This window comes from Pinus tabuliformis, chromosome 7 (assembly GCF_031772625.1).
Source record: "Pinus tabuliformis cultivar Carrire ecotype Pingquan chromosome 7, CPIR1, whole genome shotgun sequence".
In the NCBI taxonomy this organism is placed as follows: domain Eukaryota; kingdom Viridiplantae; phylum Streptophyta; class Pinopsida; order Pinales; family Pinaceae; genus Pinus; species Pinus tabuliformis.
The window spans coordinates 1,959,282,294-1,959,305,347 of record NC_142293.1 but is presented as its reverse complement, the minus strand read 5'-3'; the positions used below and the strand labels follow the sequence as shown (position 1 = coordinate 1,959,305,347).

Genomic DNA, 23,054 nt, shown 5'->3' with positions numbered 1-23,054 from the left:
CCCTCTCAATGTTATCGGCACATTGGGAAGCATCCCTAACGGTCGACTGGTTCCTTTGTCAAATCCTGTTAGATTTTTCATCTCAAGCAAAAGCAATGGCGAACCAAGCGCTTTCCAAGCAGTTGAGGAAAGGGTACTCACAGAAGCCCCTTCATCTATGATGGTACTGGCCATTACCATTTTATATATTTGAGCAATGATTCGTAATGGTACACTAGCCGGTAAACGGGGTCTGCCTAGTAGATTCCAGTCAAAGGAACAACCAGGTTGCTTGGAGGTGGGACCGAATAGACGACTGGATATGACTCTGACGAACTTCCTTCCTGCGGTGAAGGAACGGGTAGACTGCCCCCATGTTCATCGGAGTCTGTGCTTACGAATAGAATTTGAATGGTGTCATTCTTGTTCTCTTCGGTGACTGTATCATCTGAAGATTGATCCTCTAAAGGAAAGACCGGGTCAACTACCGCCTCGACCTTTTGACTTTCGTCTAGTGTGGATTCAGATGGTTTATCTTCAATGATAGACACTTCGGCCGACCACAAGGGCGTGTTAGCCTAATTTTCAACTAGTGACGGACTCAGCAAGAGTTTCTTATATCCAGGAGGAAGCCGTAACGGTGAAACCGAACGATCGTCCAAAACTCTTTTAGCTTCGTCTAAGAAGGGACAACAGTGGACGGCGTGATCGCCCTCACACAATTTACAAGGAAATTTATATTTTCCTTTTTGTCAAGGGGCTTCACTTTCACTAGTTGACAGTGTATGCTCAACATGATCATCAGAGGTTGATGACACCGGGTTGTGCAAACGAGGAGACCAGTCCCTTAAGATCCGAGGGATGCAAGGACAATCTCGATGATAGTGGTCTCCTTTGCAAATGACACATGGCGATTTAGGCCTGGTCGGTGCAGTGTGTGGATTTTCGCTAGACGATGCTTGGTTGCCCCTTTTCGCCTTTGGCTCCTTCTTCTTCTTCTCTTTCTTCTTCTTCTCCTTATTCTTCTCAGTTACTTGATTTTGGGGTTTACCAGCTTCATCAAGCGAAGAGGAGGGAGGAGAGGAAGAATTGGACGAAGTAGAGGGTTGGGGGGTAACTCTGGTATCGTTTAGTTGTTGACTTGATTGTTCAGGAATCACGGTGTTATGAACAACAGAAGTTGAGAAGAGCCATATGGGCAAGCCGTTTGTCAATCCTGGAAGAGACAGTGTGGCCATATGGGGTGCACCAACATCTCCCCAAGAGGAGAAGGGACTAGGATTTCCTCCAAGGGGAACTCCTTGGTTGGTGAACTCCACTTTTCTCAACCTAAGACCAACGTAGGAAAGGTGATGTTTATTCCTATTAAAATAAATTTTTTGTTTTTTCAATTTTTAAGAGTCGAGAAAAAACAAAAGATGACTCTAGTCGCCTTCGATTTTTAATGAGCTTGAAGTGACAAGTGCTCAGATGGACCTTTTCCTTTAAGGAATCTGAAAAGGAAAGAAAGGGACTACTCTGGAAATCTAGACAGAGGGATTACCAAACCAATCGCAAAACTGCATAATACTTTTTACGATACAGCAGTCAATCTTCCCGAATGTTGTGTTTAGTGTGTTGCGATCGATAGGGCGACAGACACGGCTTCCTATGGATAAAGGATATAGCCTATTTTGGTCTCCCAAAATATACTCAATGGTACGTGGGAGCACAAGTCTGTACAGGCACTTATCGTCTCAAAGTAGAGGAATCACCCAACTGACAGTGAAAACAACAGTTACCAGGCTTTACGACGCCGGAATACGTCTCTAGCCTAGACTTCTAGATTTTGTGCGTTAGGTTCCAAAGCGTTTTTAGATTCATTAAATTTATTTTATATTTGATCTTTCTTAAGAAATTTTCCTTTGAGGTTCACCGCATGATGTAGACGTACAATTCCTAAAATGCAATCTAACATGATAAATAGTCATTTAATCTTCTTTTTGCAATGAAAATCCTAGCTACTAAGGAAAGAGAGATGATTTTCTTTCAACAAAGAGCAGAGAGCACACACTATATGCACTTGTCCTAAATCAAACCAACAAACAGTCTAAATGCAAATGCACATGCATATATTTGCTTTCAGCCTTCTTAATGTGTGAATGATAAAAAGAAAGCTAAGTGCAAATCTGAATTATTTTTCAAAGCGACAATTACTAACAAGCTTCTTTTCAAAACAAAATGAGGACAATGACGACACTTTGTTATTTGGAATTGAAAACTTGCTTTCGACACTTGAAAAACTACTAATTCAAATCAAATACAAGATTAACAGTGTAATCGGCTATCAAGAACAATCAGATTCTCTTCTATGACTGAAAACGACACTTGCGACACTTTCAAATCAAGAATCGACAGTATAATTACGCTACTTCTTTGTAAAGGAAAACTGAAAATCACTCAAAATACATAAAAACATTTACAGTTCTTTGCACAATGGAGGTGGAATAATGGCAAGGAAGGGGGTTTCAACAAAGTTGTACTGACTACAGGCAACAAAACTTCTGAATAGAGCTAAAAAGTATGAACACAGAAGCAAAAATCTAAGAGCAGAAGAGGTCTGATCAGCGCACCTGTATCATAGGGAAACTGAAATGCAACGCACCTACTACACTCGGGAAGTGAAATGCATTCAGGTTTCAAAGAAGACACAGTGCGATGGACCAGGGACGAGACTTTAGCTGGGTTCCGGGTCACAGTTTGCAGCTGAGTTCAGGGATTTAGGTCGAGCATGTGGTAATCAGTAAATCAATCACAGGGGTAGATATAAGGAGGTTACTAGAGCCACCACAAGGGCAATTAGAGAGCTCGTAAATCAGTTGTTTAATTCATAAACAAAACCCGGAGATATACTGAAGTAGCATTGATCTACTTTGCACTTGCATAGAAAATGCAGTTCGAAGGCTAGTTGGCTTGAATTCGGGCTCCGTCTGTAAGTTTATAAAGTAAACAAATGTAGATAAACAAAAAATCTATTCGCTCCCCAGCGGAGTCGCCATTTTGTTATCGGGAAAACTAGTGTCTATGCAGAGCTTCTAGTCCCAATAAGGCTAGTAGCTACCTTAGAAACAAACAAACTAAAAACTACTTTCGTTTTCCTTTATGAGAAACAGATAGGAGGGGAATAAGGGGACCAACCTCTGTCTTGCGCTTGGTTCCTTGCTCAATTCCTCTCCCTTCTGATAGGTCTTCGCCACTTGCTTCCTCGTCTACCCAGCTTCAAAGAGCACCTGTAGAATCAAAGCAGCATAACACTATCCAAGAACATAGATCTATTATCATAAACGATATAGGACCAGATATATATTGACCACACAAATGCATATAACATCAATTATACAAGAATTTGGAGGAAAAATTGAATAACTTTATTGATAATCAAGAAAGAGCAAAGAGGATTACAACCAATTGTTCTAACCCAGCATCATCCTCTCAGCAAGAAAGCCCTTCTTCACCTCATGAAAAGCTTAGATCACCCTGCAACACTATGATATTGCACCAAGAAACCAACAACACTTCCTTACAAGATACAAAATTCCAGCCTCTGGATCTCTGGGATGAGGGATCCATATATAGATGTTTGCAAGGGAGGTGAGTCAACTTCTGAGATTTGATTAGTGTCCTCTCTCTGATAGTTCTTGATTCCACTTGGAGGGTCCCACCCTAACCCCCTTATTTATGTCATGGGATCACGTCATAGTCAAGAGTCAATAAAGCCCATATTAATATTTGTAAGTGGTTAACCCGCAATTAATGACGGGACCACAGTTAGTTGCAAATGGGCCGTAGTATTAGATAGATGGTATTAATAAAACCCACGGTGTTGGCCCGTGGTATTGCATGTATGAGTCATATATAAAGGATAGAGACTCCCTGCGAGGAGTATCGTGTCTTATTTTGCAATCGAGCTCTGCTCTATTGGAGGTTGCACCCTCGAAGAGGCAAGTGAACATTACTCCCTGAATAATAAAATCATTGTTATTCTGTGTTCTGGGTATCTTTTCTTCACATATTCTGTATCGGGTATCATTTTGCAGCTTAAGAGCATAACAAGTGGTATCAGAGCACTTTCCAGGGCCGGTGGGATCTCCAATTCTTAGCAATTTTTTTTTTTTTTTGGCTAGAGACGCGTTCCGGCATCTTTAAACCACGGGATCTGTCGTTGAGCGCATAAACCTGCGGATTTGGGGAGGCATGCACGCAGAAAATACAAGAGGTGGTCACGTCTGTTGGACTCCCTTGTAACCCCTGTGGGTACCCCTTCGAGTAGTAGCGCATTAGACAGAACCACGCACGGACTGTCTTCCACGTACCCTCTAGGTATATCGGAAGCCCCTAGGCTCCCTTGAAACCTCGCCATAGATAAACTGTCGGTCGTCTTGTGGCTACAGTACACCGAGAACAACACTCGGAGAGATTACTCGCCCGTATGATAGGGTAGTCGGGTTGTACAGCTAAGGGTACGGTCGATCCTCCTTAGTTAGAGCCCTGAAAAATTGGGCCGAGTACTACTGCCAGACCCTTATGTATATTGCGATCTGTAGCACCTGACATTCCTCAAGGCCATAGTTCCCTTTTCTATCGGCGGATCGCACATCATCTATTCCAGATCCGCTGGTGCAACGGGGTGCAGCAGCAGCCGACATCAGTCCCGCAGTCTCGAGTTCGCAGATTAGTCATGCCGATCTATTAGAGCCAGCCGATCCGCAGCAGCAGTCTGTTCCGCCGCCCAGAGCTATCCGATCCGCCATTCAGATCTCTCAGATCCACCAGATCGGAATTGTTGTGAATGGTTCCTATACCGAGGTATAATTTTCGCAGGACTTTTGGCCGCATTGACATTTTGAGGATTTGGTGACTGCAGTATTGATCAGGAAGGAGTAAAACTCCGTTAGGAGTTTTCAAAAAAAAAAAAAAAGTCTGAGATCTTCCAGGGCGCTTATTGGTGATCTAGCCCATCTGAATCAGGACGACGAGCTGACCACGGTGGTACCATTCAATTATTAGTGAAATTTTTTAAGCAGTCCCAATTTTTCATCAGGTTGGTGTATGGTAGAAACTAGAGCTCAAGCAATGGCCAATGAAAGAATGGACAAACTTGAAGAATTCGTCCAATCCCTCAATAAGAAGCTTACCGGACTATCTCTCCAGGTCCAGCAATTAATCCCGAAGGGCAAGGAGCAAGTCCACGAGGAGGAGTGTAATGACAATGAATACAATGAGGGTGAGTCTAGCCACTCTCCTCACGTCTGGCACACCCACCCACCACCCAGTCAGCGACCTCCCAAGTTGGATATGCATAAATTTGACGGTTCTCACCAGTCCACATGGATAGCACAAATGGAGCAATATTTCAAACTGAATCATATCTTAGATGATGCGACTAAGCTTATGTTGGGGAGCATGTACTTGGACAATGAACGGTGGCAATGGTGGGAATGGCATCAACATTGCAATGGACCTTTTAAGACTTGGACCCAATTTACCAAAGCTCTTCGAGACCGCTTTGAATAGGAGGACTCTTTTTTGGGTCATCTTACTAAGCTCCGACAGACAGGTACAGTGGATGAATATATTACAGCTTTTGAAGCCTTAGCCTTCCGCACTTGGGGTCTCTCAAATGTGTTCTACACGGAATGTTTTATCAGTGGTCTTAAAGAAGCCATCAAAACTCAAGTCTTACTGCACCACCCTCCCACTTGGACAGAGGCTTGCAAGGTAGCCCGTAACGTGGAACGTGCATTAGCAGCCTAATACAGTCGCCCAAATTTCCCCGCTAAAGGTTGTCGCCCACAGGCTCACAACACGACTCAAACACTTAAGGTCCAAAAGGTGTCACCTGCGGAAATGGCCGAAAGAAGGAAGCAGGGACTATGTTACTACTGTGATGAAAAATACTCCCCAGGTCATAAATGCAAGGAGCCCAAATTTTTTCAAATAGATGCCACTGACTACAGCTCAACAGAGGAAGATCCACCACTTGAGGAACATGAGGCGCTAGAAGAAGACAACCCAAAGGAGAATGTCTCTGACGAACCAGTTATTTCGCTGCATGCGTTGGCAGGGATTTCTTCCCCTCAAACTCTCAAAATCAGGGGTTTTCTTAAACATCGCCCAGTAGTAGTCTTGATTGATAGTGGAAGTACCCATAATTTCATCCATCAAAAAATCGCAGAAGCAGTGCATTGTTTTGTACGAGCAGTTTCTAACTTCCAAGTCCAAATTGCGGATGGGGGCACAATGAAATGTGAAGGCCGCTATGAAAATGTCAAACTTCAAATGGGGGATTATCAGTTGAAAACCCACATTTTTGCCATACACATGGGGGGTTGCGACATTGTCCTCGGCGCTGAATGGCTCCGCACTCTTTGTGGAGGTTTGCTGTTACACCAAAACCCGTAGGTATTGGTAAACATTACAAGCCAGTAACTAGGATCCCCAGGGTGGAAATTACGGATTCTATAGAGGTGCGGTCATTCTTCCAACACCCCCCCTCAAACACAACTTGGGGGAATCGAACCTGGGTCCAAGATCTGATACCATGTGGAGGTTTTCCGTTACACCAAAACCCGCAGGTATTGGTAAACATTACAAGCCAGTAACTAGGATCCCCAGGGTGGAAATTACGGATTCTATAGAGGTGCGGTGATTCTTCCAACACTCTTGGGCCAATCACAATGGATTTTCAGGAGTTATATATGAGTTTTAAGCAGAACAACTACACACATACCTTCCGTGGACTCTAGGCGGGAGCCCCCTCTATCATCAGCTCGCATAGGGAGGAAAAGTTGTTAAAAAAGGGCAATCATGGGTGGTAGATCAATTTAATGCCATCCAGGTCGTCGAAACCAAGTCTCTGCCAATTCATCCTGAGATGCAACAGATTTTAAATAACCATCTGCCGGTCTTTGACAAGCCTCATGAGCTTCCACCCTCGTGAGGGGAACATGATCATAGCATCACCTTGGTTCCAGGGGCCCAACCCCAAATGTGCGGCCATACAGATATCCGTTCACCCAAAAGAATGAAATAGAAAAAATCATCAAGGAACTTTTGGAAGCAGGTGTCATTCGTCCCAGCATTAGTCCTTATTCATCCCCAGTGATCATGGTGCTCAAGAAAGATGGGGAGTGGCAGATGTGTCCCGACTTCAGGGCCCTCAATAAGTTGACAATCAAAGATAAATTTCCCATTTCGATGGTTGACAATTTGCTGGACGAACTCAATGGGGCTCAATTCTTCACTAAGCTGGATCTTCGCTCAGGCTACCACCAAATTCGCATGAAGGAAGTCGACATTCCCAAGACTGCTTTCCAAACTCATGAAGGCCATTATGAGTTCCTGGTCATGCCATTTGGTCTTTGTAATGCCCCCTCTACTTTTCAAAGCCTTATGAATCACATTCTCAAACCATATATCAGGAAATTTGTCCTTGTCTTCTTCGATGACATCCTCATCTATAGTGGCACTTGGGATGCACATCTTCAGCATGTAGATCTACTCTTACACCTGCTCCGCAAGCATAAATTATTTGTCAAGATGTCCAAGTGTTCATTTGGCATGGAAGAAGTTGAGTATTTGGGCCACATTGTGGGGCGTGACGGTGTCAAGGTGGACCCCAAAAAGATCCAGGTAACGCAAGAATGGCCTCAACCTAAGACCTTGAAGAGCTTGAGAGGATTTTTGGGTCTCACGGGCTATTATCGTAAATTTGTCCGCAACTATGGCCGCATAGCGAAGCCCCTCACTCAAATCCTAAAGAAAAATTCCTTCTTTCTGAATGAGGAAGCACAACAGGAATTTACCGCTCTCAAAAACGCCATGTGTTCCACTGCAGTCTTAGCACTACCTGACTTCACCAAATCCTTTGTCATTGAATGTGATGCTTCGGGGACCGGTATTGGGGAGGTCTTAATGCAGGAAGGGCGACCTTTGGCCTTCACAAGCCAACAACTAAGTGGGATGAATCTGGGCCAATCTACCTACGAAAAAGAAATGATGGCCATCTTACATGCCGTCGAGACCTGGCGACCTTACTTATGGGGGCGACATTTCCAAATCCGCACAGATCATCACAGTCTTAAATATTTTTTGGAGCAACGCCTATCCTCCCCACAACAAAATAAATGGCTCGCCAAAATGCAGGGATATGATTATGAGATCATTTACAAGAAAGGGAAAGACAATAGTGTAGCAGATGCATTATCTCACTAATTTGAGGAAGAAAGTACTCTACTAGCAATTTCCCTCCCCATTCCAGAATGGATTGAAGAGACTCGCAAGGAATGGTTTTCACACCCCGGGCTATCCCAACTCATTTCTCAATTGCAGGTAGATCCAAATTCCACCAAGGGCTACTCGTGGGAGGATGATATTCTTCGCTACAAGGACAAGGTCGTAATATCCCCAACATCCACCCTCAAAGGTCGCATTTTGGCAGAATTGCACTCATCACCCATTGCAGGACATTCGGGCTTTCAGAAGACATGTGCTCGCACCAGAAGATCATTTTCTTGGACAGGCATGAAAAAGGACATCCTTACTTTTGTAGCGGAATGCGATGTCTGTCAACGCCACAAAGGGGAAACCGTCAACACACCAGGCACATTACAACCATTGCCCATTCCGACATCAATTTGGATGGAAGTTTCTATGGATTTCATTACAGGTCTTCCAAAGTCCAGGAACAAGTCAGTCATCATGGTGGTTGTGGACCGACTATCGAAGCATGCTCATTTTTGCGCCCTACCCCACCCATTTACACCAACTTTGGTCGCTCAATATTTCATCAATCAGATTTTCAAATTGCATGGCATGCCCACTTCTATTGTGTCCGATCGCGACCCAATATTCACTAGTAATTTCTGGCAGGAACTCTTCAGGATACAAGGCACTCAACTAAAACTCAGTACTTCCTATCATCCGCAAACGGATGGTCAAACTGAAGCTGTCAACAAATGTCTAGAAACCTACCTTAGGTGTTTCACTTCAGAAAAGCAAGACCTTTGGGTACAGTGGTTACCTCTGGCTGAATGGTGGTATAACACCAACTATCATGCCACCACCAAAATGACTCCCTATGAAGCAGTATATGGTCAACTTCTGCCTTCCCCTACCTCTTATCTCAAGGGGTGCTCCAAAGTACAAGAAGTGGATCAACTCCTACAACACCGCGCAACCATGCTCACCCATCTTAGAGAGAATCTTCATCAAGCTCAGAACTGCATGAAGCAACAGGTAGACCATCATCGCTCAGAGCGCCAATTTCAAGAAGGGGATCAGGTCTTTTTGAGGCTGCAACCATATAAGCAAACATCACTCAAAGACAAGGGTTGTCAGAAGCTATCTCCAAAATTCTACGGACCATACCAAGTACTTCAGCGCATTGGAGAAGTGGCTTACAAGTTGGATTTTCCACCTACTGCAAAAATCCATCCAGTTTTCCATGTATCGTGCCTCAAGAAAGTGATCGGGAAAAATTGCCGAGTTCAAACCAGTCTACCTGAATTGGAAGAAGAAGGGTCAATCTGGCTTCAACCCGAATAGGTTCTAGACACAAGAGACAAACACCTACGCAGCCGCATGATTAAGGAAGTCCTTGTCAAATGGAAAGACACCTCTCCGGAAGATGCAACTTGGGAACCAGCCACTATTCTTCAGCAGTTTCCACAGCTTCAGCCTTGAGGACAAGGCTAGTTTTAAGGGGGAGGGCATGTTAGGGTCCCACCCTAACCCCCTTATTTATGTCATGGGATCACGTCATAGTCAAGAGTCAATAAAGCCCATATTAATAATTGTAAGTGGTTAACAAGCAATTAATGACAGGACCACGGTTAGTTGCAAATGGGCCGTAGTATTAGATAGATGGTATTAATAAAACCCACAGTATTGGCCCGTGGTATTGCATGTATGAGTCATATATAAAGGATAGAGACTCCCTGCGAGGAGTATCGTGTCTTATTTTGTAATCGAGCTCTGCTCTATTGGAGGTTGCCCCCTCGAAGAGGCAAGTGAATATTACTCTCTGAATAATAAAGTCATTGCTATTCTGTGTTCTGGGTATCTTTTCTTCGCATATTCTGTATTGGGTATCATTTTGCAGGTTAAGAGCATAACAGATCACCCAACATTATGATATTGCACCAAGAAACCAACAACACTTCCTTACAAGATACAAAATTCCAGCCTCTGGATCTCTGGGATGAGGGATCCATATATAGATGTTTGCAAGGGAGGTGAGTCAGCTTCTGAGATTTGATTAGTGTCCTCTCTCTGATAGTTCTTGATTCCACTTGGAGATTGATGATCTCTTACTCATCCTTGGGCGAATGCAGAGAGGCAAGTGTCACAGGAGAAGTTTCTAGAAGATTCCATGCTCCTCCACCTTGCGGATTGACCCTGCCATTTGTCCACTCTCACCCATCGCACCCCAGATGATTTGAAAATGGAATGTACTTGTTTAAGGGTGCAAGGTATCCATTTTCAATAATTTCAATTGTGAGCTAGACACTCCAAATGACCTCTAAAAATGTATAAACTTATTATTTCTTATACAGAGATAGACTGTAGGGGCATTCACCGGACATGTCACCTCTAAAAAGAGGATGAGTTCCAGAGGCTACCTGGCCCTCTACAGGCTCTGCCTAAAGAAATAGCAAAGTAAACACTTAGAAGTCTTTGACATACACATACTTGAAGTTTAAGGTCTTGCGGAATGAGACAAGTAACTTTCTGTAGCTGAATAAGTGATTATGTGTGTATGCAAGTTATATTTATTTGTTGTTTAATACTTTATATCAGTTTTGTTTAGCATATCATCTTTAGCAAATAAAGACATCAAAATGATACAGCAGTTCACCCCACCTCTGGGCTACATCTGCTGGACCAAGCCTCTCCAACTAGGCTTGTCCTCTTGTATTAAAATTGCTACAAAGGCTAATACAAGAATATGGGTGTCTCGAAGGACAAATCTGACTGTAAATACAGAATCAGAAGATAGGAATTAGCCAAACATGCTCTTTCCCAAACACTAAACAGTGAATTTTGTACCTTATACAGTACTTTCCCCAATTGGCCCTGGTGGCCCTTTAAACTTGCATGGAGAATTTCGAGGTGAAAATAACCTCAATTGGTTCTGAAACCTCTGCCATTAGACTCAGAAGGTCGAAAATAAAAGACATAGGATTTTGAATCACCAAAAACGGATGAACAGAGCCCCCAAAGAGCTCAATCCCTGAAATGGCCCTGGTGGCCCTGAAAGCTTCCCTGAAGCTAAACAGTGAGAAGAATGCCTCAGAAGGCAAAACGAGCTGTAGAAATGGATTCAAAATGCTGAAAACCTTCATAAATGACCTTCGTTCCACATTCATTGGCTGCACAATTCCCAATGCAGCTCCCAAACTGATTTGGCCCTAGTGGCTCCTGGAACTTCCACGAAGCTAAAACACATGCAAATGACCTCAAATGGCTGTGAAACCTGTGCCAATGGCTTCAGAAGGTCGAAAATACCAAAAAAAAAATAAATAAAATAAAAAAATCGTCCAAAACGGACTTTCCTAGCCAAAGTTATGGCCATTTACTCCCAACTGCCAGTTGCCCTTGAAAAACTACAGTTAACTGTAGTGGAGGTCCAGATAGGTCCGCCAATTATGGCGGGACTGCCCAAATTTGGCGCTCCGCCAAATCCGCCACTAATTGACCGTCGGTTCCCTGGGTAGTGGTCGCATGGTGTGGTCATATTGCATGGAGGCTGGCCCGCTTTGGTTTCTGCCCAAACTAAATTTAAACTTTAAGAGATGTTTTTGCCGCTTGCCATTCAACATCTAGCATTGTGGTATGACAGTAAAACGTTTGGTTATATACCTGGAGGTCGTGGGTTCAAACCACGCGCTTGACCAAAAATTTTGGAACTATATGCGGCCACATATGCTGACGTCACCTTCGGCCGCATGGCGCCCTCCGAGCCCACCACGTGGTAGCCTGTGATTGGCTGGCCAAAAGGAATATTCCAAGGAATATTCTTTTTTTAATTAATTTTTTTTTTTAAAGTTCAAAAATTAAGGGTTATTGGGCGATTTTGTTTTTGGCATAACTTTCTCATACGGCGACCGTTTTTCGAACCGTTTGCGGCACCGGAATTAGGAAGACAAGATCTATCCGGTTGTTTAGGTTCCAATCAATTTTTAGCACTTTCATTTTTGACCATTTTACGACACTTGGTATTGAGCTCTTGATCACCATAGAAGGGATTTTCAACATGCATCGCACCTACTGTGTGTATTCAGGTGGGATGCAATGCACTTTGACCATGGAGCAGGTGAAATGATCCAGTTTTGACCAGTTCTGAGTAGTTTTTCATGGAGAACTTCTGGGAGATGTTGTAATCAGTTGACCTTGTTCTTTTAGGGGTTGGAACAACACCTTTAGGGACTTAGGAGCCCTTGGTTTATGGAAATTTATTATTGGGGTTACAGTGCCCAAAAATGTCTATAACATCCATCCTCAAATTGATGGCCAGACAGAGGTTGTCAATAGGATGATTGTACACATTCTACGCATGTACAACTCAAAGCATCCACGCACATGGGACGAGAGCCTCCCCTATGTTCAGCACAACTACAACTGAGCTCTTCACAGCTCAACTGGTCATAGGCCGTTTCAGGTGGGCTTGGGATTCTAGCCACTATGTCCCATTCACGTGGCCATTCCACTTGCAGCTACTCACACAGATTCAGCTCATGTCCAGTCCAAAACAGACAAGGCAACCAGCTTCATTGAGCACATCCAACATATTCACCAACAGGTCCATGACATTTTGGAGAAATCAAATGCCATGTACAAGCAGTGACATGATCAAAATCGGGTGCCACACAAGTTTCAATTGGGCAACAAAGTCTGGTTGCATTTGCAAAAGGAACGCCTTACTGGAGCCTATCAGAAACTGAGACCAATCCGCTATGGTACATACACCATTACTAAGGTTGTGGGAGACACTGCATTTGAGCTCAACATTCCTCCATTCCTTGGCTTGCACCTAGTGTTCAGTGTTGACCACCTTCGGCCATACTTTCCACCATTGCTAGACACATCCGACATTGCAGAACAACTCACACCCATAGAATTAAATCCAGATTGCATGGAACAAGCTGAAACTGATTGGATCATGGACACACAAATCAAGAACACTTGCCAACAGAATATCAAACTGTATAGAGTTGTCAAAGCGGGCCAACTCCTTCACCAGGGCAAGTGGCTTACCAGAGACCAAGTTCAGCAAAATTTTCCTCATATCATGGAGGAACTCAATGGAATGGGGACCATTGCTTCCTAAGGTGGGAGGAATGACCCAGGTGGATATTGGTGGTCACCTACCAAGTCCACCTAGACCCCCACCATTGTTTCTCTCAGCATTTTCAGTTTCCTTAATTGTAGCACAACTTACTATTTTTAGCAGTTTTTCAGGTCCTGAACTTCCAGAGCCATTTTGATGTCCTAAACGACGTTTTTTGGGAAATATGGGGGCAACATTGGTCCATGGACCGATGTTGCCTTCCCAAAGTGGTAGTTCTCGGATAGGTCTTTCTAACGAGCTATTGTACGCGTCAAATGGAGATCATATGCCAAAGTTACGACCCCAGGAAGTTGATGTACCAATTTACCCAAACGGGGCCCATAGTTTGGCATTTCATCTTCTAGGGTTAGGTTTTGGAATGTTAAGGGTTTTCCATTGTTTCTCAACAATAAATAGGCCTTCGAACCTCATTGTAACACAGCTCAGAGGCATGTAGCCACCACACATCTCTTCTCAGAGATAAGCTACCATCGCCCTAGCTGGTTTATCTCCATTACTGTTTGTAAGCATATTTTAGTATTTTACATTAATGAAATGAAGTATTATTTCCACTGCATATATGTGTTTATGGTTATCTTTGTAATTTTTTGCATTCCTGTTTAAGTCCGAATCACAATACCTTGGACCAAAACCACTTAGGACTAATACCTTGGACCAAATACCTAGAGTCAATACCTTGGACCAAATAGCTCAGACCAAATACCTTGGATCAATACCTTGGATCAAAATAAACTTGGTTTTCCAACATGTACATGCTTTTCTTCTTGTGAAAGTGCGTGTATACGTTATACACTTCTTTGGTCTGTTAACCCGTGTGTATACGCCTCTTGGACAAAGTGAAACAACATATACCTCTCTTTCTTCATTCTTTGGAGTCTGATCTATAATTCTTTGCTGTTGACTTGTTGCACTGTGAACTGTCATTTGAGTCAGTTGTCGTCAAGGACAACACCTGTATCATAATGCCAACAAAATCCCCTTGACCCTTGTCATAAGTACACCCACGATGAATCTAGAAGGTTACATACGTTAGTCTTTTAACTATCTTGACTTTTATTAAAAGGAATAATGACTGATGCAAACATGCATGTATACAAAACACAGATTTAAAATAACTTAATTTAATGTCATAAGTAAGAGTTGAATCGTATGTAGCTAGTACATCATATCCAAAAATCCAAAAGAAAAAATAAAGTAGATGATCATGTTCTTACCTAATTTATGCATGGTTTCTTTCTCTATGTGATTTAACCAAGGGGCTTGACTTTTGGATTATTTTTATAGATACGAGTGACATTTTTAGGGATATTCATTGAACTTGAGGCCACGTTTTCAATCTCAACATATAATGTTATGTCACTTTCTGCATTTTCACTTTCATTGTTAACTATCTATGCTTTCTTCAATGTGTCATAAGTTCGAAACCCATAGGTTGTAGAATTAACCCCTTATTTATTGCAAATAGTAACTTGAATGATAGAGCTTACCCTTAATGGATACCTTAGAATAACACCATCTTACCATTTTTGTGTCCATGTTTTGATATTTTCTAGTCCAAAGAATCCTCCTATAAACCCATCATGAAATGAAATTAAGTCTCATATCTCTCTTCTTCTCACTTTTGACCACATGTCGAGGATGATCCAAATCACTTTCTTATTTCTTTATAGATATTGAAGTTTGTTGTTACTAATGTAATAGTTCCTACTTCTATGCCTTTTTTATTCCTTCCCTTTGTTTACCGCCATAGCCGTCACAATTTATGTCTTTCTATTTGTAGCATGTTGTTCTTTTTTCTGGTGATCTTATCCTTCCTGGAGATATTACTAGGATAACTAAATTTACCTTACTAACCTCTTTACTTTCCTCTACTTAGGAAGGTTCCACCAACTTGGAACTTGATGCTTCTCGTTTATACCACTCATTTCTTCCAGATGAATTTCCTTTTCATCTTATTCCTTCTCATAAAAAATGAAATCCATAGAGCTTACTCTTCTCCATTTGTTTCATTTGTTAAAACAACAAAAGATTATACCAAAATAAATTTTACTTTTTTCTCAACTCATTAAAATCTCAACGAAAAAATATACTATTGAGTACATTTTTAACTCCTTTTGTAACTCATTAAAACTAAACAAAAAAGACACTAGCGAAATTACTTTTCTTCTCTTTCATGCTTCCTAATCTATGAAGGCAATACCAAAAAAAATGCATGAACAAATTACTAATAAAAATAAAAGTAAAAAAATCATAATCACAAAATGCACAAAGATTTATTTGGAAAAAGAAACCAGGGAAGCCATCCAACGTGAGTTACAACTTTAATTGATGTTATAGTACAACATATATTATCCCACATCATCAAAAACTTGTAAATCATTAACATTAATTATATTGTAACATTAATTTATTAACTAGATTTAGAAAAGCATTGGCTAAACCACAAAAAACCACATAATAACCAAGGTGAAAATTATGTACCAAAAATGAACGTCAAAATCCACCCAATATTTTTTTAGTGCAACAAATCATGCATAGGTCTTCTCAACCCATCAATACACCTAATTGAACGAATCATGGCACACACAAAAAAAGCAAGCCCCCTAATAACATAACATAACATAACCAAAGGAAATGACACTCTTCAAGAAAAATGCTAAGCCCTAAAAGATATGATAGGACATTAAAAAAAAACCATGAAATTTTGTAAGTTTTACTTAAGCCAACACAACTATCACTTATTACTCAAAATCAAAACACATAAAACTATCATATCAAAATGAATAAATGTAAAATTGAGATCAAAGAAATCTCACAAATCAACAACATATACCCTTGGGGAAGACATAGTATTTCAAATTTATCTTGTCCATCAAGTGAATATTTGATGATGGTCATTTGTTTTTCATGTTTTTCACTTCAATTGTTATGTAGATTTTCTGGTGTCATTTTTTTTTGTGTGTTGTTATATGCAATTTTGTTATAATAGTTGGGAGTTAATCTTGAAAGTATTCATATTTAGAAAAATAAAATATAATACATCATTAGTCTAACTCTACAACACCAAAAAATATATCGAGGTTCAAGTGGTTGTTGGAAACCACAACTCTCTAGAAGTGAGGCTCGAAACAAAACTATGTCTCAATTGAGAAAGGCGTGAAACCATTCTCTAAATTGGAAAAGTGCAAAAACTAAAAATATAATTTGAGCAAGCAAAATTCTATTTTATTTCAAGACTTCATTTGCAATAAAAAACTATACAATAACATGACATATATTGTAGTAAATATGTCTATTTATATAAACATTCCACTACTAAGTAATCAATATTTTAAAAAATATGTAATTATAGAATTCATTTTTTTCCATCTTTGCATGCCTGCTAAGATATACTTATTATTTATAAGCATTTATTTTAACATACATGTACTATTTGTAAACCTCTAAAAATGCCGATCAATGATATCTCTTTCAATAATACATAGAGAAATAGAATTACTAATATTCTTATTTTAAAAATCAGTCATTGATATGGCCAAGTAGTAAACAATACAAATATGATTTTTTTACTTTATGATGGACGCTAAAAATATATTTTCCAATTATCCATACTTTAAATTATTTAGATCATTTCCCAGAAAATATTCTCACGTAAATATAACCATATTTTAAAATGTAATAATTTTTTTTGAGAAAAACACATGCCCCTTAAGATGATAAAATTTTATCTCAAATACTTTAAACTTCAAACTCTTAAATTCCATAAATAAGATTCTCACTTATCTCATAAATTAAATAGAGTTGAAATGCCGCAACATAATTATTAAACATAAAAAATAAGTTTACAATTCCACCATTACACCTCATAAGCTTAAAGCATGCTCACAATAAATTATAAGGTGATAATAATTAATTTCACGAATGAAAATTTCACTCACTAATAGGGAAGGTTCTCATGAGAAAGACAGTAGATAAAAAGGGATAAGAATTAAAACTTTTAAAAACAAAGTGAATAATTTATGAAATATATATCATTGTGAAATTAGAATTGAAATCATTTATTAAAATGTATGATTTACTATTTATATGGTTACACATTAATTTTGCAATTTATCATTTTTAACATTTCAATATTTTTGTTACCATTAAAATTCCTAAAAACTTGCCCTAATGATGAACCACACTTGTTGGTTCGAAACGCGTCGACAAATAATTTTCCATGTGATTTTCGCCAAAAAATCTCTCTCTAAACATTTCGTACCTCAAACTCCAAGCCTGCTTCAGCGGGCCTCTTCCTTGTAATTATCCTTTGGAATTCGCGATTTCCTCTTGTAATTATAAACGTTCTCACGAACTAAACAAAACGCTAATACATCGCGCTGACGTGATTGTCACGAATACAGAATCCTATCAAAAGCACAGCCTCTACCATGCAAGAGTCTCATGCTTTGAATTTTGTTAATGGCGGAACCCATTCCAGGCCACGCTTTTCGCCGTTTGAATTTCTTTTCATAGTCAGGCCCCTCTTTGGAAACCCGTAAAATCAGGGTTAGGAAAATGAATAAAGTAGGTTAACATTGCAACAACTCATCAAATCAGACACAAGGAAACCCGTAAAATCAGGGTTAGGAAAATGAATAAAGTAGGCTAACATTGCAATAGCTCATCAAATCAGACACCTATATAGAGGTGGAGGAATTGCGTCAACGGAATAGTTTTAACAAATCTTATAAAATCTGTGTTTAAATTTTTTTGCCGGTAGAAATAGATTTATCCATCAAAATCTAGTGTCTAAATCATATTTTTATGGTAAAAATAGATTCAGCACTATTAAAAAAAAAAAATTCAGATAGAAATCATCATATGATCGAAGCCCACAGATTTTTACAATGAATATGACCGAAGCCAGCAAAATTTTTTACGGCCGAAGCCAGCAAAATTTTTTTTTACAGCAGTTACAATTATAACTAAATTTACAAAAATTCCTAAAAAAAAATTTACCGAATTTTTATGATTTTCAAACCAAAAAACAATCTAGTTAAACTAAGGCCGCGATAAAATCGGTCCCCAATATACGGCGATAACATCGGTCCCCAATCTAGACCGCGCTTTTCGGGGTTTGAATTTCTTTCTAATAGTCCATGTGGCTCATTCCCCGCCGTGTCTTCGGGAAAACCGTAAAAACAGGGTTAGTACAAATGAATAAATTATGCACTAACGTTGCAAACGAAAAGTGAATATATATAACAGTGCGAAAAATGAATAAATTATGCTGCAACATTGCAACGTCTCATCAAATTAGTAAGAATCGAGAAGAGGCGGTTGAGCTAATGCCCTACCCTATACAAAGATGAAAATATTAATCGGCTGCATGTTACTTTTCCTCACTGTATGGATGCCTCTGCATCTCTTAGGAGCTGAAATCACTACCATATTTTCTCCCTTTTGGTGTGTTTGTGGGAATACAAAATATATACATGGTGACGATTTCCATCGTAATCTGAACCTGGTTTTGGAATCATTGATGGGAAACACTTCGACCAGTGGATTCAGTACTCATGTTAAGGGACAAAACAAGTATAGTACTGTTTACGGGTTTTTACAGTGCAGACCAGATTTCAATTCCTCCGATTGCAAATGGCCGGCATTTGCAGCTAAAATAAGCCTTCTCCAGAAATGCCAAAGCACTTCTGGATTCATTTTTATGGACGGTTGCATCTTACGTTACGACAATCATAATTTTCAGAACGATTATAATGAGAGTAGCAAGTTTAAACAAACCTGTAGCCCTATCGTAAGCGCTATGCCAGAGCAATTCGGAAATACTACCGAGGAGGTACTGTCAAAACTTATCGAGAAAACTGTGCAGAGTCACACACTTTGGGCTACAGACATATTCGAAACCGGTTATCCGAGTCTGCCGGTAATCTACAGCAGAGCCCGCTGTTGGGATTTGTCCCAAACGAACTGCCGATCCTGCTTAGATACCGGTCGATCGATTATATCCGGTACCCGTCGGTCGACCATATCCAGTGCGGGATGCGAATCTGGAGTCACTGGAGCAAGCTACTTAAGTATGAACTGCATTTTGCGCTACGAGGTCTTTAGGTTTTTCAATGCTTCCTTCATCCCATTGGGGCCCGCGCCACCGCCCGGTGAAAGTCATCCGGTATCCGGTATCTTCTTTCACATGTAGTTTACAACGATAAGGGATATAGGTGTTTTGTTCATATTCTGCAATAAAACATAGCCACTTTACTAAAGCTACCTGTGCAAATTTGAAGGAGGCAAAATGTTGAAGGTGCATCGGATTTCTTTCAGTGTAGTAGCCGTTATGCTTGGATTAATTGCAGCCACAGGCCTTTGGATGTGGAATTGTCGTCGAAAACCTGGGGAACGCATTTCTAGAAGGAGAGGTGCTGAAATTGCTAAGTCATTCGTGTGTGCTTCATAAACATGTATCATGTGAACTGTTACATACCAATTTCTTTAAAAAAAATAATTAGATTCAATCTAAATGTTTTCGCAGGTGGAGGAGGAGAAATTAACTTATCACCAACTATAGCTAACCCGGAACTTATAATCAACTACGATATACTGAGAGAGGCTGCGTCAAATTTTAATGAGGAAAACAAGCTTGGCCAGGGAGGTTTTGGATCCGTCTTTAAGGTAAGCGCTTAATATTATTGTTTTCTGTCGAATTAGATTTTTGGGACCCGCAGCTTCCATGCAGAATAGAAATAATTTTAAAGTTTATTGAATTGCTGTAGGGGCTTCTACCTGATGGAAGAGAGGTAGCAATTAAACGGTTGAATATAGATTCAAGGCAAGGAGACACTGAATTTCTCAATGAAGCAAATCTTATCAGTCGTGTTCAGCACAGGAATCTAGTGAAGTTGCTTGGTTGCTCCGTGAAAAGCTCAGAAAGGCTACTAGTTTACGAATACCTCCAGAACAGCAGTCTCAACAAGATTCTATTCGGTAGATTCTCTCTCTTTAACTACCTAGTCGCTGCATAGATCCTTGACCTGTTCGAGTTTTACAATGTAGCTTGCTAACGTTTTTGCTTGCTGTCATGCAATGAATTCAGATAGAACGAAACGCCATTTGCTTGACTGGAGAGAGAGGTACGAAATCATAGTTGGAACTGCGCGTGGGCTGGCCTATCTTCACGAGGAATCTGAGATTCGGATCATCCACACAGATATTAAAGCCAGCAATATTTTACTTGACAATAAATACAGACCCAAAATAGCAGACTTTGGTTTAGCCAAACTCTTTGGAGAAGATCAGAGCCACGTTAGCACTAGGATTGCTGGAACTTTGTAAGAATTCTCTTCAGATTTCAATATCTTGATGTCCCCAACTTTATTAATAAATTACAGGATATGAACCCATTACAATTCACATCTGAGAGAAATCATCATATAATTTTAATAAGGTTAAGATATGTGGATTTCACTGTGCAGTGGTTACATGGCGCCTGAATACGCCTTCCGTGGACAGCTGACAGAGAAAGCAGATGTATTCAGTTTCGGAGTAGTCGTTCTTGAGATTATCAGCGGAAGAAAGAATCAGAGTTTGCCCCAACACACGGAATTTCTTCTCGAGGCGGTATGGGTCACGTAGATCTCATCTTTAAAATAAAATTGCTAGTAAAACGTCCATAGAATTATGGTAATTCTTAACTGATGTTTTATATTTTGTGGATATTGGTCAAATACCAGACATGGAGACTATATAAGGAAGAGAGAACGTTAGAAGTTATGGATCCCTCATTGGAGGGCAGTTATTCGTGCGAGGAAGCGATGAGAGTGATTAAAATTGGTCTTCTATGCACCCAAGCGGCTGCAGCGTTGCGGCCTACAATGTCCCACGTGGTGTGGATGCTAACGAGTGAGCGAGAACAAATTTCTTCGCCGACAAGGCCCGCATTCGTAGATGTGGACAGTGTGGACACACCTCACCAAATTCGGCGTCCTAGCCATTCTGGAGGTGTCGATCCTTCATCAAGCACTTTGGAGCCCAGGTGAAAATCAGCCAAATGGTAAAATTTATAGAACTTATTTGTCAACCGGCAATGGCAATGTATATAATAATTATTGCTTCTATCAGTAAATGGGCGATGATGACTTTAGTCAGCTCATCAATTTTTTTTTTAATTAAAATTGTGGAGATGGCTTTGGAATTATTGAATAAAATTGTGGAAACGGATTTGGAATCATTGAAACTATTGATGGATAGTCAGTTTTTTTTGGGTAACTTACATGGGATTGAATTTTGAATTTCATGTGTTAAGTATTATTTGATCGTTAATAAATTCTGAATTTTAAATTTTGAATAAATCTCTTAAATAATGGATAAAAATAAATAAACTCTTTTCCTTATTATATAAAGAGATAATAAATTCTTTTGTGGATATAAAATATTTTAATATTAATAATAATAACTATATTATTTTAATTATATATCATCATAAAGCACCCTTGTTCCATTAATTACATCACTGAAACTAGATATCACAAATCATGATACAGTTAAGTGTTTAAGCTCTCTATGTAAAGACTTCAAATGGTTTACCGTGAGAACGACTACGGAATTTAGTTTGAAAATAAATTTCTCCCGACTAGTATTCAATTCACCTTATCATGCAAAAGATGAAAGATTATTTGTAATTACATAAAAATGTTTTTATTCTCCTTTAATTTAAAATTGTTGATGATGTGATTTTTGTTTATTCATTTAAATTTGTTCATAATATTTATATAATAAAATGTCAATGTGCTTATTTTTAAATTATTTTATGGTGTTTATTTATATTATTCATTGTAAATGTCAATTAGTTTTTTATTGTTTTTATTTTTTTTAAATGATACATGTTTTTTGGTTTTTTCTTAATTTTTTCCCTAAGTATCTATACAAAATATTTAAAAGATCTATCTTAAATACTCATCTGAAATGAGTTGGATTCAATTCGTTCAGGTGTAAAAAAAAATTTATGAGCTCACATTTTTTTTTAGATTTTTAGATTTTTTATTTTATTTTGGCCCACATGAGTAAAATTTCAACTTTGATGACGGAGGGACATCATTACACATCATAGTGGGCTATATAATGAGCCTCTAAGCTCAATAGTGTCAGTTCATTAAAAAAATAAAAAATAAAAATAAAAATTACATGTGTTAGGTTTGTAGGTTCTCGCTGGTGCTAATGTAATGATGTATAAATTAGGGAGAGTTAATTCCCCTTAAAGTTTTGGAGGGGGGTTTTTGGAGCATTCTTGCCTATGGTGTCTTGGGTCTTTTTGTCTAGTGTTTTGGCATATTAGTATTTTGTATTTGTAGCTAGACTGTGGAATGAAACTTTGTATCATTACAATGAGCTTTATAAGGAGAAATTAGGCTAGTGAGCGATCCATTTTCATAGAATTGGGCATATATGTTGTATTAAGTCGCTCTGATGTTAATTATTTTGTTTTTGTATGATCTCATGTCTCTACTATATTGTTTTTGTTCTTTTTGGTTATCATTGAGAATTAATGATGAATAAAGCGTCTATTTCGCTATGGAACTATGGGACCCCTTTTATTTTTCACCCTTGTTTTGTCTACTAATTTTTGTGATGGATAAGATTTTGCACATGTGATAGGAGTTTGTTATGGATACAGTGTTGCACATGTAGTGAG

General features: G+C 39.6%; 1 protein-coding gene across 1 annotated transcript; it reads left to right on the top strand.

Moving 5' to 3' along the window:
- The first annotated feature begins 18,893 nt into the window (after positions 1-18,893).
- Positions 18,894-21,484, top strand: LOC149256293 (cysteine-rich receptor-like protein kinase 44). The gene is made up of 7 exons (XM_089455300.1): positions 18,894-19,545; positions 19,723-19,785; positions 19,899-20,038; positions 20,140-20,350; positions 20,460-20,694; positions 20,839-20,983; positions 21,097-21,484. Exons 1-7 carry the CDS (start codon positions 18,894-18,896, stop codon positions 21,400-21,402), a joined length of 1,752 nt encoding a protein of 583 aa, XP_089311426.1. The 3' UTR covers positions 21,403-21,484.
- Positions 21,485-23,054: the final 1,570 nt, after the last annotated feature.